Source organism: Mytilus galloprovincialis, chromosome 6 (genome assembly GCF_965363235.1).
Source record: "Mytilus galloprovincialis chromosome 6, xbMytGall1.hap1.1, whole genome shotgun sequence".
Lineage (NCBI taxonomy): Eukaryota > Metazoa > Mollusca > Bivalvia > Mytilida > Mytilidae > Mytilus > Mytilus galloprovincialis.
Window position 1 is genome coordinate 1,903,741 of NC_134843.1, and position 20,775 is coordinate 1,924,515.

The window sequence follows — 20,775 nt, forward strand, 5'->3', positions numbered from 1 at the left end:
GCAATGGTCTCAGCCAACAAAAGATCTATGGCAATGGTCTCAGCCAACTAAAAGATCTATGGCAATGGTCTCATCCAACTAAAAGATCTATGGCAATGGTCTCATCCAACAAAAGATCTATGGCAATGGTCTCAGCCAACTCAAATATCTTTGGTAATGGTCTCAGGCTACTAAAATATCTATGGCAATGATCCCATCCAACTAAAAGATCTAAGGCAATTGTCTCAGCCAACTCAAATATTTTTGGCAATGGTCTCAGGCAACACAAATTTTTATGGTTATGCCAATGGTCTCAGGCAACACACAATAATTTTTTTCAACTTGTAATTGTTTGTGGTTTAACAACATGGTACCACTGTACTTCTGTTCATAGAAAATGAGTTCTAAACCTTTCTGGAATTGCTATAATTAAGTCATACAGAAACAATAAATCTTTACAAAATTATCCAATTTTGAGATAAAATATGATTTCCATGTAATTGTTACAAACTGTGAAATTTAATAATAATCACATGGCTATCATTACAGAAAAAGTTTCTAATTTCTGTCCAATCAATAAGACAATAGAAAGTATTATCTGATTGGATAAGAGTGCTCCGAGGGTTTAGATTTATATCCTGGGGTGAGCGGTCATTACAATATTACTATTGTTATGTTGCTAGAACTCAAACATGATCCCTTGGCAGAACAAGGCAGTGAAAAATCCATAATAATATCACTGTGTCGTTTGTCGACAGTTAATGATACTATTATAAACATTCAAGTCATAAACGTGTAAAAGGTGTTGAGCCATTTCATAATTGTAGGATGCTATAAAAACGGAGAGACAACATCCTGAACGATATTAGTGAATATTGATTCTTACTATTGTAAAAAGAAAAGTTTTAAAAATCATAGATAATACTAATGGGATTGATAATACGAGTTTACCTGATTGGACCACTTTCTCCATTTAAATCCACTTGTGTAACCTACGATCGTTACCATTTCAAACTCAATTGCCAATTTATTCTTCATCATACTTAGTTTTAATTAAAAAGAATTGGATGATTCAAAAAATATTTGTTAAACTAGTGACGTGTAAATATTGTTTATTTGTGTAGAGGATATTATTTTGTGGAGATATTATTTTTGTCACGATTAGATATTTACATGCAGCAATAGCATCTATTACAATTATCTTACCTGGTATAGTGAATAGCATTGCGAGTTATATTGCAGGATAATTAACAGTGCATCTCGTTCATCAAAAAATAATTCACCAAAAATTTATATTCTATTGATTTTAGTTAAATATTCATGATGAGTAATATTAATTTTACAATACTTAGAAATTGTATTTTGAATACTTGTTATTTGACAATTTACTCCTGATTACGCTATCAGGTACCATTATATCTCATTGCATTGAGTTTTCAAATATGGACAGAAATCTAATTGCAAATGGAAATAAGCACCTGCTTTAACATATTGTTAGTGCTTTTAATTCTCAATTTAGAATTCTACTAATCGAACAAAAATGGATTTAAGTGGAATTTTATCAGAATATAGAAAAAAGAATGGTATCTCACAACAGGTTGGAGATGTGGGTAAAACAGCTATGCCAGGGTTTAGTAACTTGATGTGTGGGGATAAATATAGTCTAACTCCATCAACTGACAAATTACATGTATCTTTCTCACATCAACGTGACGACAGAGTTAAAGATATTGAACGGGATTCAGGTATTGAAATAATTAACAGTAAGTGTTCCACGACAGATCATCATGTCAAAAGTTCCGACAAAAATCAGTCCATTTTAAGTAACACGGTAGATGATGGATTTGTGGATATATCTAGTCCCAATGATAGTGATTCAACTTCTTCAATAGACTCCAAACTATCACATCATAGAGTGAAAAGTACGGGAGATATGGCTATTTCTAGGGTCACAGAAAATTACAGTGGTCAGGGTTCACCATTGGTCAGAACTCCACAGAAAAATGTACGAATTTGTGTTTCTAAGCCAGGAACTCCTCAGAAAATCAGCAGTGGTAATTCTTCAAAACATGGAACACCACAGAAAATGAGCTGCTTAAAAAAGCAGGTGGTAAACTCACCAAGGAGGGAGCTTAACCTTGATGTAACCTTGGACAAAAATGATTGTTTGCATAAAAGATTGAATTCTACCGGTCATGCTGATTCTTATACAGACTATGACTGTGTGGAAATAGAAAATTCATTATCTCCGTCTATAAGACATCAACATAGGAGAAAACAAGGGCCACTACTCTCCACAGAAAATCAGAATTTTAATCAATTATTTCAAAACTTGGCACTTAGAAAAGAAATGAAAAGTCGACAAGAATTTAACAGTAAAAGTGATATAGATGATATGGAGTTAGTTCCATCCTATTTTAATTCGCGAGGTTTTCAGTTGGATTATTGTTGGTTCTGTGGGAGACCAATGAATGGGGAACCTCAAGGGTAAGTCTATGATCACGCAAAATATTTGTCTTCTAAAAAAAATAAGTAAATTACAATTTTCCTCAATTCAGTACTTCTATATGTGTCTGGTATGATTATCAATCTTTGTTTTAAAAGTGAATTTTAAATGATGACATCAGCATCTTTCTTTCATTTTTAAGTAGTCACAGACTCAAACTGTATATTTTAGTAATTTCTTTAATAAATTTTCACAGGCTTTTAAGTTACAACTGCTCCTAAATTGCGATTGGTAACTGGTAAATAACAGAAAAGTTTCATTGACAATCCTACTTTCCTATTTTCTGGATGATCTTAAACTTTTATTAAAATATATAATTATGAGACAGCTCAATTGTTTAAAATTGTAAAGTTTGATTGGAAAAGAGGCTTTACATGTTTGGATTGTTTTCCCAATAGAAATTCTCTTAAATTGTTTATTTTGTCAAATGTTTTGCTGTACACCAATATAAAAAAGAAGATGTGGTATGATTGCCAAATTATGAGAAAACTCTTCAAAAGAGACCAAATGACACAGAACTTGACAACAATAGGTTACTGTAGTGCCTTCAACAATGAGAGAAGCCCATATCTCATAGTCAGCTATAAAAGGCTAAAATACTACCAGCCTAATTTATGAAATGTTCTCTATATTATTGAATTGAACGTGAATGAATAAAACCCTAAGTATATTGTAATTAAGGTTAAATTTTTAAGTAGCTTTTTCTTAGTTCCTTAAAAATCATCGTGCTGGTTTTAAAATCTCTATGCAAAGTCTCTTAACTATTTACAAATGGTTTAATGTAAGAACCCTACAAAACTGACCTAAAGTCATCTTTTATTTCGTAAATAAATGTTCTAAAATCAATCAAAGTCATATAAATAATACATGTACATATATTTAGTACAATATAAATTGTACATATAAACTAGTATATATATTTGTTTAGGGGCCAGCTGAGGGACGCCTCCGGGTGAGGGAATTTTTCGCTGCATTGAAGACCTGTTGGTGACCTTCTGCTGTTGTCTTCTCTATGGTCGGGTTGTTGTCTTTTTGACACATTCCCCATTTCTATTCTCAATTTTACATATATACATATACTTTCATAAGGTGGATTTCTATCTGACCATGCTCAAGTTTTAATGGTCAGCTTTGAGTGTTGTATCTATTGTCTTCCTCTGAAATACACAGTAAATCAGTCCTAGCATATTACTTTTATCAAATACGTAGTAAATCAGTCCTAGCATATTACTATTATGAAATACACAGTAAATCAGTCCTAGCATATTACTATTATCAAATACACAGTAAATCAGTCCTAGCATATTACTATTATCAAATACACAGTAAATCAGTCCTAGCATATTACTATTATCAAATACACAGTAAATCAGTCCTAGCATATTACTATTATCAAATACACAGTAAATCAGTCCTAGCATATTACTATTATGAAATACACAGTAAATCAGTCCTAGCATATTACTATTATGAAATACACAGTAAATCAGTCCTAGCATATTACTATTATGAAATACACAGTAAATCAGTCCTAGCATATTACTATTATCAAATACACAGTAAATCAGTCCTAGCATATTACTATTATCAAATACACAGTAAATCAGTCCTAGCATATTACTATTATCAAATACACAGTAAATCAGTCCTAACATATTACTATTATGAAAATTGATGCTAAATTCTGAATATGAAACAGTGAAAGTGATATGCCTGATGATGATATATTTTCTGGTTTAATATCATTCCATCATATTACCACACTCATGTCATTAAAGCACAAATTTTGCATCTGCCATAAGATTTCCCGTAGAATTTTAACTCATTAGTCGACAATGAATAACTTGTCTCTGTCTTCTTCTCATTGCCGTAAGCCAGTCATATAAATAAAGTCATTCCATATAATGGTCTAACTAAGAACCTAAAATCCCTCAAGACATACACTACAGCAAATTCTTCTAATTAAATTTTCATTTACAGGGTTTCTTTTCTGTAATGTTGTGTTTTTGTAAGAGTAAAAGTTAACTGAATCACCATCTCAGCTCATTTTATTAATTTGTCGTTCATATCCGTTCTATGTCACATTATAGTCATAATTTAATTTGTCCGCATTGAACATTTTTGCTATAAAAGTAAATGCTACATGTTTCCATATCAGATTTCAAATTTCAAAATCCTTTTTCTAATAAGTCAATTTGTTTACAACTACATGCAAATACATATACTATAAGCAATAATGTTGAATTATTTTTCACTATTTTCATTTTAACCCAGAAATTACTTTTGAAATGATTGTATCTTTCAGAAACATCTAATTGTGATGGTATTGAATAAAAATACAAAAAAATATGAAGATACATATGCAAAGTATGGTGACACAAATTTCACAGCTTATATCAATTTCACTAAAAAAAAATTGACAGAATTTATATAGTGTCAATTTCACTTGACATTTTTGTGTTTAATATGTAAATATTTTGATAAAACATTTTCTGATGTGTACTTGATGTCTAGAAAATTACATGTTGTATGTTAAGATCATGTACAGACTTCGTACCTTTTCACAAGTAATGCCTGCCTCATATTAAGATCAGTCATGTCAGTGCAGGCACTAAATTTACCTCAGTTGATAATAATTATTAGTTTCATCATTTGTTGAATAATGTCTTACTTGTTTAAAAACCATCAGGTTGAACTACTGGTTGAATGATAATTGGTTCAACTGCTTGTTGAATAATTACTTGTTCAACTGCTTGTTGAATAATTACTGGTTCAACTGCTTGTTGAATAATTACTGGTTCAACTACAATGTACATGTACATGTTGAATAATAAATGGTTCAAATACCATTTGAATAAAAATGGGTTCAATTACTAGTTGAATAATAACTGCTTCAACTGTTTGTTGAATAATTACTTGTTCAACTTTTTGCTACATTTTCATTGCAGTTGATTTTTTTTCTAAATGATGCTTCAAAGTACATGTATGTCTATTTCTTTTAAAAGATGACTTGATAAAATATGCAGGGAGAAAAAAAGTTTGATGAAATTATTGTATGGTAACTTGCATAGGCCAGTAAAATAACACAATAATATGTTGACCGGTATTATAATGTGTAGACCCAACTGGTATCATAGTATTTTGACCCAACAATGTATACTTGTACAATACTAGTAATTTGCCTCAAAAACTGCATGGGATTTGCGTCTTCTTGAAGGGCAAATTTTTACCTATAGTTGCTTACAACTACTTAGTATATCATTTTAGCTTTGATGGAAAGTTGTCTAATGGCAATTATACCACATCTTATTTTTTTTTTTTTTTTTTTTTAATATAATGGTTACACAGTTTGTTGACTCAAAAAACTTACTGGTATCGGAATATGTTTGCCCAACAAGTGCATGGGTTTTGCTCATTTTTTTAGGCCATATATTGATCTATAGTTGACTGCTTAAATTTGAATCATATAGTTTTGGGTAGATACTTGTCTAATTGGCAATCATACCAAATCTGGAAAGTATCATGGTTTTGGCCTATGTTGGCCCAATTGGTATCATAGTTAGCTGAACATAGTATGCTGATATCAAAGTTAGATGATCACTACATGTTAATTCATATCATAGTTTCTTTGCATACTTAATATTTATAAAAGTGATTGTGCTGAAGTCACACATTTTATAATTCCAATATATTGCCAGTGTTTATACTTTGTCATATACTACTTAACCTGGTACTTAGCATCTGATTTGTATTTACTACTTAGATTTAGAATCAATACACAAGATTTAAAATCTAGGAAAAAAACAAATACTATTGATCTTCGTCTCAGGTGTTATAGTGGGTTATAGAATGATAGTTATAGATTACACAAGTTCTGACAACAATGTACAAAAGAAATCTTTAGAAATTTTGATATTTGTATACTGAGAACTTTATTTGTGGTTTTCCTAAAATCAAACACAACCATTGATCAAGGATTTTTTTGTCCATACAAAAATAAGCTTTATTTTGAATAGCCTGTCCCATTTAAGACCGTTATAACTTAAAATAAGAAAAAACAAACAAAGATAAAACAATTTTGAAATAAATAGAGCTTTAGTTGTTTTCAAAAAATCAAGCACAGCATCTTTGAATAAGGTAAACTAGATCCTACAAAAACAGTTTCTTGTTCACTTAGCCTGTCCCAGTAAAGACCATTTTAATGTTAAAAAAAAAAACACCAAAAAATGAAAACACAATTTTAGTATAGAAGGTATGGTCTTATTGTGGAATTTAAAAACCATAGAATGATAAATGAATTATAAATAGGCTGCAATGAAACAATTTCTCCCAGAACTGAGAACAATGAAATAAGTTGATATGATATTATATTATAAATTATTTACAAAAAGCCAATTGATTATATTTATAGTATGCCATTATTTACTAATTGTTGTTACTGGGAGCATTTGAGAGTTATCCCTTAGTGTCCATTGTGTTAATACAATGTATGTATCTAATTACACAGAGCTGTTATTGGTATGATTTAATGATTGATAATGGAGCTCTGTTGTCAAATAAACAATTAATAAACAATTAAACATTCAAATTTATTTTTATGTGACTGTCTAGCTGGGCTTAAATGTTAAAGGAGAAAAAATGGTCTCAGGATAGTTGCACTATGTTGTATTGTTGCATTTCAAAGGAATCCAAGTTTTCAAGGTTTCTTTTCTTCAAAAAAAAAAAGAAAAAGTTTCTTTTTGTTTACAAAATTAGAGGATTTTTTTAGAGAGAGTTTTTTTTACTTGAAGTTAACAAAGTGCCTGCAGGGTGCTTTTGTCCTGAAGTGAAGTGATTACGTTTGTTTATTCTACTGATAATAATTCCAAGAAATTTTGTCTCATTTGCCTTTAGCAATAGGAAACGCTTGTTTTGCATGTAAATTTAACATTGGAAAGTGAATGAAACCTTTTGAAATATGAACATGAAAACCTATTTGTATTTGTCTTTAATTACAGATTTATGGACATCTGCGTCCAAAACTAATTGATTTTTAACTGAACATCAAAACAGACTTTTCAATCAGTTAAATTTTGATTTGGATAAAGAGTCTTTAGTAATACTATTTGAATTTTAGATTTCTCAAAATGATTCTCTGGATAAAACAAATACAGAGGCTATTGATCAAGGACCTCTTCCTCCACACCTCTCAGACCATTTGATGTCCTCATTACAAAGCAGATTCAAATGATCTTGTTTCACATGAATAAGCTTGGCAGACAATGGGAGTACAAGATACTTTTTATGCTCCACCTAGGGGCATTATGTTTTTTGGTCTGTGTGACTGTTTGTTCATTTGTCCGTTTGTCCAGCTTCAGGTTAAAGTTTTGGTCAAGGTAGTTTTTAATGAAGTTGAAGTCCAATCAACATGAAACTTATAGTACACATGATATGATCTTTCTAATTTTAATGACAAGTGTACTTTGGACATATTCTTGTTGATACTGTATTAAAGAAATTTTGGATAGAAATTACAAATGTTTTGTAACATTGAATTTATTTCTACTCTATACTAAATAGAAAAGAAAAGCTGGGCATACCTTGCTTTTCTTCGTGTTTTTAAACTTTTTGTTTATTGTTTGAAAGTTTAATTGTGTAATATATATTTATGTGTATAAAAGACCTAAGTTTATTATATCCATTACATTGACCAACATATCACATTAGTTTTGGTCAAGGTAGTTTTTAATGAAGTTGAAGTCCAATCAACATGAAACTTATAGTACACATCTTCCCTATGATATGATCTTTCTAATTGCAATACTTGCTCATGGTTCTGTTTTTTGTTGTGGTTTTCTTGTATTAACAATATTGGCTGTGAGCACAGCTACGTGTGGTATCTTTATTTTGTCAAAATGTATTTTATATTGACAGAAAATCATCATGTTGTCTCCATATATAATCTTAAAATAGATGTAATGATTATGGTTAAAAACAAATTAAAGGACAATAAACCCTGTTGTAGTGTTGTCAGAATCCTCACTGAGAGTAAAATCAATAGGTTAATTATTCTTCTTAATTATAAATGTTCTTTATTTCAGTTTAAGTAGTGGTGAAGATAATTTGGAGAAATTAATGGAACTTGAAAGATTACTAGCTCAAGCTCAGCAAGAGAAAATGTCACTGATAGAGGATCAGGTAAGAAATTTTAAATGTTAGTGGTTCAAGCTCATTATGTGCCACTAATAGAGGGACAGGTAGGAAATTTTTAATATTACTAGCTCAAGCTCAGCACTAGAGCAAGATAACACATCACTGAATGAGGACTAGGAAGAAGCCTTGAAAAGTGACTAGCTCAGGCTCAGCATTTATAGAGCAAAAGAAAATGTCACTGATGGAGGATCAGGTAGGGAATTTTAAACAATACTGGCTCAAGCTCAACATTAGAGCAAGACAACATTTTAATGATAGAATTTCAGGTAGAGAAAATGTCACTGATAAAGGACCAGGTAGGGAACTTGAAAGATAACTAGTTCAAGCTCAGTAAGAGAAAATTTCACTGATAGAGGATCAGGAAGGAGATTGATAAGTTACTGGCTCAAGCTCAGCTTTAGAGCAAGAGAAAATGTCACTGATAAAGGATCAGGTAGGGAGCTTGAATAGAAACTGGCTCAAGCTCAGCATTAGAGCAAGAGAAAATGTCACTGATGGATGATCAGGTAGGGAGCTTGAAAAGAAACTTGCTCAAGCTCAGCATTAGGGCACAAGAGCATATCACTGTAAAAGAATCAGGTAGAGAACTTGAAAGATAACTAGTTCAAGCTCAGCATTAGAGCAAGAGAAAATCTAACTGATAGAGGAGATTTTTGACAAGTTACCAGCTCAAACTCAGCATTAGATTGCAAGAACATATCACTGATAGAGGGTCATATAGGTAACTCAGAAAGTTACTAAGCTCAAGCTCAGATTTAGAACAACAGAAAATCATTGATAGAGGATCAGGTAGGGAAGTTGAAAAGAAACTGGCTCAAGCTCAGCATTAGGGCAATAGAAAATGTCAGTGATGAAGGATCAGGTTAGAATCTTAGAAAGTAACTTGCTGAAGCTTAGCAAGGATGTGTGTTTGTAAATGTCAGCTATAATCTACTCCCTACTTGTTGAAAATTATTATTTGAAAATGTCACATAACGAGCCAATATAATTTATTGAGATCAGAACCTTTGTAAATGTCACCTATAGCCTCCCATACAACATGTTGCGAATATTTTTTCTATAAATGTCACTTCCATACAAGATGTTGAGAACTGTCAGATGTTAATCTTGCCATCAGTGTTGACAGTCCTTTATTAACAGTTAGAGAATCAGAATTCCATAGCTCAACAAATCAATGATTGAACAATATCTGCTAATTGTTCATAACTAGTGAACTTGATAATGTCGGAGATTTAATGGAAGGATGACAGGATACAAACCAATTTGTTCTCCAATCATTCCAGCAAATTGTTACATGCACTAATGACAAATAAATTGTTAATGGCAGGTACGATTTAAAAAAAAAAAAATTTTAATTTTTTTTACAAGGTGACAGATTTAATAATAAAATGATGAGACATTTCACAATTGTAATTTTATTAGTAAAATCATGTCCCAGCCATGGTAGATGGGGAAATTTGATATGTCTATCTCATTTTCATGTGTTCTCTCTGATGATTTAGTAAGCAGTGGAAAACATCACTGTCATCATTTCTATCAATGAGTATTCCCTATACTTAAGTCTAACAAAATGTCATCGTGACTAATACGTTTATTTTTTATTAAATATATTCCCAGAGTAAATTAGGACATACATTATTCCTCATGAAAAAGTTGTTAACGTGTTGACGATTGACAATTGTCATATAAAAATCTATTGTATTATGGTCATATTGTAGCAGCCGACACAAAAGACTTCCTAGTCCGGTAAAAATGTCAAGAACAACAAGGATATGAATAAAATGAAAATTATATCAGACTGTTTGCATAGATAAAAAACCAAAAGTCTTTTTTCTGAAACAAGTAACTTTTACTGAACAAAATGACTTAAAATATATTTATTTTACAATTTTTGATCAATATGGTCTTTTTCATTGGCCCTTCAGGGGAGACTTCTCATTTCTAATGCATGTTTCATCAATAGTCTCATCTTTATGTAAAAAGAGGGGCAAAAAATACCAGAGGGACAGTCAAACTCATGACAACAACATTGCTAAAAAATAAAGAGACAAACAGACAAATACTAGTACACATTATCAGACACCACATAGAAAAACTAAACATTAAGCATCACCAACCCCACCAAAAACTGGGGGTGATCTCAGGTGCTCCCGATGCGTAAGCAGATCCTGCTACACATGTTAGATTAGTTTACTTTCCAAAATATTTCTCATTTTGATTCCTGTTTGATCAATTTGATCTATTAAAGACTGTATTTCTATTAAAACATACAGTCATGTTTATACTTGGAAACCATGATATGAAATTAAGTATATTGTTATACAGATGTTTATTAGAATTTTACAATAAGATTTTATTAGAATGTCAAGTTTATATTGGATAATATTTGATATGAAGATCATCATTTTACGTGAAATTGAATGGATATTTTTAGTGTCTGACCTTATGATTTGTCCATTCTGTGTGATATTGTCAGTACATTACCAATAGTCCATTAATTAGTCCCCTGGGACTGGACCTTTAATTAACATGTAACAGGATTGATGACAGTAGAGTAAATTGACACAGACTGACATTATAAAACCTGATGTTCTATGTCCTAACAGCTGTGGTCATCAAATCTTATTATTCCTAGACTTAGTCCTTCAAAGCCATTAATGTTCTTAAGATTTTTATTTCAATAACATAAATTTAAAAGATATTTTATTTCCATCTTTATTTTTGTTCCAATAGTCAGGTAATTGCGCTAGTTCATTGACCCAGGTAAAACCATTTAGATTGCTTGTTTGACATAGTTGCTAACCACAAGTCTCATCAATCGTTCATTTTCTAACCTGTCTACCAATTCTACATTGACTTTAACCCTGCATCAGTTTCAAATATAAAAAAGAAGATGTGGTATGATTGCCAATGAGACAACTGTCCACAAGAGACCAAAATGATACACATTAACAACTATAGGTCACCATACGGCCTTTAACAATGAGCAAAGCCCATACCGCATAGTCAGCTATAAAAGGCCCCGATAAGACAATGTAAAACAATTCAAATGAGAAAACTAACGGCCTTATTTATATATAAAAAAAAATGAATGAAAAACAAATATATAACACATAAACAAACGACAACCACTGAATTACAGGCTCCTGACTTGGGACAGGCTCATACTTAAATTAACTTACAAAGACTTTATATTACTAAATTTTTACCATACCACAAAAATTACATTGCTAATATTTTTTTTTCTTTAAAAAGTATTAAATTCTAAAATATCTGTTCATAAAAGATTGAATTGATCATCTTTCAATATCAGATAACAACCTACTGTATCAACATGTTTACATTAAACAACAGAGTATTGATAAAAGATTTCTTATATCAATCCTAGGACAGCTATACAAACTGTCCAAATAGTCGCCTGACAAAAAATATTGGCATTATCAGATAGTTTCTTAAGCATACAAGATTTTAAGATGGCAGAACACATCAAATTTGAGCCATGTATTTCTCCTTATTTCATTGACTAGAACTAGCTGTTATAAGGTCATAGTTAATTTGTTATGCATTTTTAGTACAAATAAAAAAGAATTCTACCTATGTTTTCTTGATAAGATTTCTCAGTTTTTGTGTTCATACAATAAATGATTATTTTTTTGAATATTTTCCAGGTCAGACTGCGGGAATCAGAGATGCAAGCTCTGCACGAGGAACGTTCTAAGAGAGAAACATTGGAGAGGAAACTGCAAGAAGAAACAATGTTACGAGAAGAATTAGTTCAACAACAAATTAAGATGCGTGATCATCAAGTTAAACAGGTATACTGCTTCCATCAGTTAAAGGACCTGTATTAAGATTACTAAAATCAATACAAAATCACAAAATTTAAACAGTTGACAGTTATTTAGTTATCATAGAAAATATTAAAGGAGTAAAAAGTGTAAAAGTTCAAATCCACTTTATAAACCCTACCATGTACCAGCAGATGGATAACTGCAGCTTAAAAAAAAAAAATACAATTTGTCTTCAGAAATAATAAATGATCAATTAATGAAGTGTACAAATTAGTAAACCATACTGGAATAAACTAAAATAGTGATTTAATCATTGGGAAGTTAAGTATAAAGTTTGTGTGGCTTCTTAAGAATCAAACCAGGAAGTTTTAGCGCTCATCTTATACATTTCCTGAATGTCAAAATATTCTTATCATTTGGTCTTTGGTGGATAGTTGTCCTATTGGCAATCATACCACATCTCCTTATTTTAATATTTTTTGTCATAGCTTTGACTTTTGTTCGTTTTTTAATAAGCCAGATTTACACTTCAAAACATTTATCAATGGTAAAGTGTTTTTTTTTATAGTGGGCAAGAGTAAATGAAACAAAAGGCAAATGAGTTGAAGCTGAAACTTAAAAAAAAAGAAATTGTTTATAGTGATAAAAATCAGCTTTAATTTGAACTAGTTGGTTATAAATGAAATTTTTTATATGTAACTGACAATTTCAGGAACATTGACCTCTCATTCACAATATTAAGTTATCTATAAACTGTCTGTGTAGCAAACATCTAGGAAAAGATTTGAATATTTAATGTAAAACATGTGTTAAAAACATTAACATCGTGTTACTATGATAACATTCCAGATAAAAAATACAATAGATATTAACTGTAAAACTTCTCACAAGGAATTATTGTTAATTTGGCTTTATCTCTGGAAGCACAGTCTTGGTTCTATACTGTAGTATATTCTGAGAACTCAATATAAAAACGCAGATTGGATACATTATCATGTTACAAAGTCTCATGGGAAATGTTAAACACAATCGCTAAGTCTGATCAAACATTAATAATTCACATAGTCATGAAGTAAATCTTTATATGGCACTATAAAAAGTAGATATTTCATGTTTTATTTATTAACCTGGCTGGAGAGTCAGACAGAGTTGTCTACCCATGATAATATCTTCTAAGCGATTTTAATTAAAGCAAACTTTGATGGTTTCTTTGTCTTTGCTCAGCTTATAGCCAAATCAATGGTAATCCTATGTAGGAGGAGTAGTCAAACAGACCTAATGAGATTTTTTTTCATTTTTATTAATTAAAAGTACATCATGTTCAATTGGGTTTAATTAAATTTTATCGATTTTATCTTAAAAAATTATTTTTAATCTGTAATTTGTTTAAATCTGTCTAATTGAATCAACATTGAATTACTCTCTTCTTTGATTTTTGCTCCAATTTTTTTTTACAATTAACTAAACAATACTTGAGTTTGTTTTTTATCCAAGGCAATTTCCACTAAATTAATTATGGAATGATCAGGTAAATGAGGAATTGAAATTTTGACCATATGAATATTTAGAGCAGAAAAAAATTCTTTTATAATACAAGTTAACATGAGATAAGTTTCACATACTAAATTAAGGTATAATGAAAAAAAAAATCTAAATTTAACACTTATTAATGTATAAAAGAGGGAGTTCCCTTTTTGATTTCTTTTTGTTTTATTTGACCAAAACAATTTACATTGAATAATGTAATTACTAAATTATTATTTATCATTTATAAGAACATGTTTAGAAAAAAAAATTGATATATTTTTGCATATCATGTACACAAGAATTATAGATATGATAAAAAAAATTGTAAAAATATGACAATCACCTCAACAGATGTATACTATAGCTTTTTCTATTGCATTAATGATTGTACCTTTATGATATTTACAAAAATATATTTTTATTTCAGGCTCGGCCATTAACAAGATATCTACCAGTACGTAACACAGAGTTTAATTTAAAGACACACATAGAAACAGCAGGACATCATTTAGATATGTGTCCACATGTGACTGTATCTCCGACAAGTTGTCGGGGATTCTTACATAAAATGGGGAACAAGTTCAAAACGTGGCATAAACGTTGGTTTGTGTTTGATCGTGTAAAGCGATCATTAGTGTATTACACGGACAAGACAGAAACAAGAGCTAAAGGTGGAATATATTTTCAAGCTATCGAGGAAGTTTACGTGGATCACTTACGGACAGTTAAAAGTCCAAATCATAAACTGACGTTTTGTGTAAAGACATTTGACAGGACATATTACATGGTGGCACCATCACCAGAAGCCATGAGGATTTGGATTGATGTTATATTTACAGGAGCTGAGGGGTATCAACAGTTTTTAAGCTAAATATGTGTTACCATGAAAACAATTTTTCATCTTGATAATTATTTCTTGGTCACTTGCCTGGGTATTTATAGATTTATAATTTGTGTCACATTTTGTCATAGTAAATCCTTTATAAGATATTCATTGTAATTACCTGTATTTATGTACCTGGGGATCAGAAGAATTCTCATAATCTAGACTTTTAAATTAGTAAGACAGTATTAACCGTATTCCTTAAGCTGATCCAGAAATGTTTTATACAACATACACTGTGTTATATATTTGTCCATGTCTTTCATCTATTTTATGATTTCCTTTAAATGAAATGCTTGCATTTATGCCATTATCAAATTACTCTATTTTCATCCTGAATTAAAAAAGACAAAATTTAAGGATATGAACCTCTATGAAATATCAAAATTATGTCTGTATGTTTTAAAAATGCATTGTTTTTTTTTTTTGTGGCTTAATATATAAAGGAAAGGTCAGAAATATGTACAATGTATTACGTTTATACGGAATTATGATTTGTAACTGGTTAATCAGGTCAAACAACAGTATTTTAGTCATTCTGTGGTCAGCGTATTTTGTCTAGTGCCTTGTCAGTTTATACATAGAAATACTGCTGGATGACTTTAGATACTATAATATACAATGGTCAAACTTTAAGTATTAGGTATGCACAGAAAGAAGGATATATATAAAATAGATATTCTAGATATTTTTCAGTTGTATACCTTTAACTGATGTTTTTTTACCTTTAACTGATGTTTTCTTGGATAAATGAGTCAAAGCACCGACTGATATGAAATCTGAACAAGTTATCTTTGTTTTTTGTCGTGTTTTTTCCTGCGATATTGACTACCACAATTACGGAGGTCTGATAAAGAGGATTTATTACACAAAATTGTCCTCTTCCTGTCAGGTTTTACTGTAATTCTGATGCATATAAATAATTATAACAATTACAGCCCATTTTATCAGATATTTATCTCGGACTTTATAAAGTCGGGTAATTTTGAACTAGAGAAATATATCTATCATAATTATTTTCGAGATTCAATAGGGTTGAATAAACGGTTGGGATGAAAATGACCTGTCAAACAGTTGTTGTTGTTAGAACGAGGATGCTAGTAATGATCAGTGTGCAGTGAATACTAAAATGTACCTTGTATTGATGAAGATTTATTTATATCTGTACATGATCCATTGGTTGAATTCATGTGAATACTAAAAGGTACCTTGTATTGAAGAATATTTATTTATAATTTATATGTACAATGTAACGATGGATTGTATTTATATCTGTATATATCCATCTGTCAAATTCACAAGATTTTACGTCATTTTACAATTAAAACCAAAGACAACAGAAATTTTTCTCAATTCTGAATTTGGCTTAAAACCTTCAATTTGTTAGATCCAATTAAATTTCAGTTATATTAGCCTACATTTATTTCAAAAATAGTTAAAGAAGATAAAAAATTGTTGATTTATGCTTTTGACATTTTAAAAAGCACAATATGTAATCATAACGGATGAACTAAAATAAATTTAATGGCCAATACTGGATTATAATAAACTCATTCCATTTTAATTATAGATATAACGATATATTTATCCGATTACATTAATGTAGCACTTCCTCGTTGTTATAAAAGGAATACAAATTATATAATATGTAAGAAGTCTATCTTTATATATTTTATCGTTTGAAACAAATCTTTCTGTACACGACATCTTAGTCTGTTTTAATCTGACAAATATATGCCAAAGGTAATTTTAACTTTATGGTTTAAAAATTTCATTAAAACTAACCAATCCTTTTATGAAAATAGTGCAAGATCATGCATCGATAGATATAAAAAGAATATTTTCAGAAACATCTCTTCTTTGATATTTTATAAAGTTGCTGTTTTCAGATAGATAAAGGTAAATTATTGAATTTTAATTGATTTTTGTACTATTTTCTCAGACTTCCTATGTCATGTGATAAGGTATAGAACGTAAAGAAATATTCCGTACTGATTGACATGTAACACCTATGGTTCCTTAGACTGTAATTAATAAACACCAAGGAATTGAAAAATTTTCATAAACCAGACAATATGAGCTCAGAAACTACATTTAATTCTCTATAGATCTCAATGGATTTTCTATGTTTTTGTCGGCTTGACATTCACAAATAAATGGGTGAATTAGAAATATGGTATGTACTGTCTGATTGGCCAGAGGGAAAGTCATGTTAAGTGTATTTATAAATTTAATTAAGATTTGTACCTGTTTTCTCTGATAAGTTTATAACACTGCAGACATGAGAATCTTATTTTTATCATTTTCGTAAAAAGTGAACTTGTTATGAAGGACTATTTATTTGGAAAAGGACACGACATCTTAGTCTGTTTTAATCTTTTATAAAATATAACAGAAATTCTTTAAATACCTCAAAATTGGTATAATGTAAATGAAGCTTTAACAGTTGGGCTAGTATAATAATTTAGTAGTTTACTGTTTAGATTCATTCTAAAATTATCTCTTATTTACAGGTTAAATTTGTCCTTTCATGTCCTCTGTTAACAGGTTCACTTTTATTTTGAAGATTGTCATGACAGCTGCAGTGAATAAACAGGTTGACAAAATTATATTTTCAAGTTTATTCTTTCAACTTGTGAAAAAAATGGAAAATTTTCATTTACATTTGTCTAAAAATGAAATCCTTGGTCCAGTTTGCTTTGCATGCTTAAGTTTAAGATAAAGAAGATTTGGGATACTGCTATTGGGACTTTAATTACTAGTGGGATTCCTGAGATCTAAAATACTGATCAGAGTAAAGCTTGAGTCTTAAAATGCATAAATGAAACTAAAACAAGCCAATATAATTTTTTCAATTATTTCCTAAAACTGTTGTTTCTAGGTTGTAAATGAGAAATATTGAAGACAGCCCTTTTCTTTTCAAAAGAATATGTTGGGTTTTTTTATCTTCAGATATTTGTCTTTTGTCAATAGATTATTGAAGCAAACCTTATTCTTCCAATTTAGTTAAAGATGTCATGTACTTGTGGATTACTCAAGAAATTGATACATTTGAGTTTTTATACTGGTATCTGTTCTATTTGATCACCTTACCTTTAAGTTGAGATATCTTCAAAGGAACCAGATTTTAATATTTGTTCATGTTATTAGTCTTATAACACAAAGAAAAATAAATATTTCTCAGAAAACTTCAAAAGTTAGAGATTGATTAAGTCTTGTTTTATTTTTGTTTGATGTTTAATGATAACAGAATCACCTTTAGGAGTGCATACATGTTGTTTTTTTCAAGGTTTCAATATTGTTAATTATTCATCAATAACATTTCATATTGATTTATTGTGAATTTTATATTCTGAATTCAGCCTTTAATCAGTGGCTGTTTGATGTTATTGGTTGTTGAGATTTGAAACTGACAAAACTTGATTTTTCCTTCCAGTTTCCTTTTTGAAAAAATCTCTTTATAGATGATGTGAAGTTGCAATTTGTGACAAATTCATTAATCAGTTATTTTTCTTGTACAAAGATTTACAGTGGATGTTATCTGTTAATTTTTGGAGTTTAAAAAGTAATTTTAGTTGATTAAACTAACAGAATTTTGTGGTCAAAGGTTTTTTCAATTATTTAGGTGAAATAGTTAAAATTTTCCAATAAAAAGATATTTTTATTTTTATGAAATCTAGAATACTTTCTCTGAAGGGGAATCTTGTATGGAAATTATACAAGACATCTTGAGAAAAGCATTCTTTTTATTTAAATTATATTTGTCAGATTGAAGTTGACTTATTATGGTAACAAAGAACCCAACAAGCAGAATCATTTATAAGTCTGACTTTCCATACCTCTCATGGCTCTTCTATGACAGTATACCCGATCATTATCTCCTTGCTCAACTAAGATAGGATACCAGTAAACAACTTAAATGTAACAGTCATAAGAACTTTCAATTTAATATATTTCAAGGCTTTTCTATACATGATACTGTAAACAGCTTTAATATAAGTATTCAGCATAATAATACTAGTTAATTGCTTTAATGATAATTACCTAAGAAACTTTTCTATATATTTTAAGTATGCTTTGACAGGATACCATAACTGTTTTAGTAATTTCCATAGATATGTCTTTACCTTAATACATGAACCGAGGGCATAAAACATATTTGTGTGTTTTACCTTTGTGTGTGAGCATGTGCATGCATGTTTATAAAAAACCTCAGTGATATGTAAACAGGTGTCTACTATATGACAGAATTTACTAGAAATATCTGCCATATCAAACAAATAGACTAAGTTTTACGTTTCAACTTGGGTTTTCCAAGTTTCTACTTCTTTTTTTATAATTAACTCATTTGTCTCTTCGTTCTTTTACCAAACACAAAATCAGTGACTAGTATGGAATGAACAAGAGTTATATATTCTATAAAGGTATAAAATGGTTTCCTGTGTTGTTAAAATTTCCAAGACGTAACCTTACGATGGCCTATAATAGACAAAAATAAAGAGTGTAATATACTGGCATATTGTTCAGTAATAAATAATTGTTTGATATTGAATAGCTTAATTCTGGCTCCTGATATAGTGGCACATTGTTCAGTCATAAGTCATATTGTTTGGTAATGGAAAGCTTGAGCTTTCTTACCTTGTTAGAATCAAATAGTTAATTGATAGGCTATATGATGAGTGAAAGTATTCTTGCAGTAACCATAGAAACCAAACCATTGTCACATGTACTAAAATTCACTATCCAAGCTTTTATTGTTATACTATTTATTATTGGATGTTAAAGATTCTATTTTTATGTAAGCCATGTTGATCTGTTTTACCTAGCCAAAATGAGAATAGACAGATTTGTTGACACAAATTCAATTAGATCATTATTATTGTTGTTTATATATATTATATTCTTGTAAACGGCTCTCAAAGAGTGCCATTGACCATTAAAAATCACAATAAAATATGTAAAAACATAAAACTCTGACTTTTAACCTTCTTAATCCTTATATTTAATTTAGTCTTTTTATATCCATGATAGATTGTCAACCATTGAAAAAGAGAGTAAGATTGATGCTGGAAGAACAATCATGTGGAATCATAAATATTAATCTTTTTTCTAAAGGAATATTGATTTGAAATTTTATGTTCCCACTCCTCCCAAAACTAGGATAATCTACATGGTTCACATATTTGCCTGATCTTTGGGAATGAATCGGAATAAAACCTCATCAGTCTATTGTAGACCAAAAAAGTTAAATCAATACTGAACTCCGAGGAAAATTCAAAACGGAAAGTCCCTAATCGAAAAAAAGTAAAATCACAAAAATACTGAACTCAGAGGAAAATTCAAAAGGGAAACTCCCAAATCTAATGGCAAATTCAAAAATTAAAACACATCAAACAAATGGATAACAACTTTCATATTCCTGACTTGGTACAAGAATTTTTTTTGTAGAAAATGGTGGATTGAATCTGGTTTTATAGCTAGCTAAACCTCTCACTTGTATGACAGTCGCATCAAATTCTATTATATTGACAATGATGCGTGAACAAAGCAAACAGACATAATAGGTAAAATGTCAAAAATTACAAGTCAACATTGTGTTAAAATTCTAACCACTAAAAAAACCAATATGTAACAAGAAGCACAAAATGGCATATAGACCAAGCACATCAGCAAAAATTGAAGACGAGCAACAAACAAGTTTTGCAATGCACAAAATTGAAAGACAAGAATACACAAATTTACCATAGTACAATAACACAATGACGCGGGTCTTCCACATATAATACATTTCAATCCTGGTATATATCATGAGTTTATTTATCAATAATAACAGGCTTAAAATTTTGCACGCATTGGTTGATTTTAGCCGTTTTCTGATGTATGGGTGGTTTGTTGTC

At 30.1% G+C, this 20,775-nt stretch overlaps 1 protein-coding gene across 12 annotated transcripts in view; it reads left to right on the forward strand.

The window, feature by feature from the left end:
- The window catches only part of LOC143078681 (uncharacterized), a 113,686-nt gene extending 93,837 nt beyond the window's left edge, over positions 1-19,849 (forward strand). For all 12 annotated transcript variants that reach the window (XM_076253571.1, XM_076253575.1, XM_076253566.1 and 9 more), the window contains 3 exons: positions 8,566-8,662; positions 12,346-12,492; positions 14,423-19,849. In XM_076253571.1, coding sequence (XP_076109686.1) covers positions 8,566-8,662; positions 12,346-12,492; positions 14,423-14,866 — 688 coding nt within the window. In that variant the 3' untranslated portion in view covers positions 14,867-19,849. The remainder of the gene's footprint in view (positions 1-8,565; positions 8,663-12,345; positions 12,493-14,422) is intronic.
- Positions 19,850-20,775: the final 926 nt, after the last annotated feature.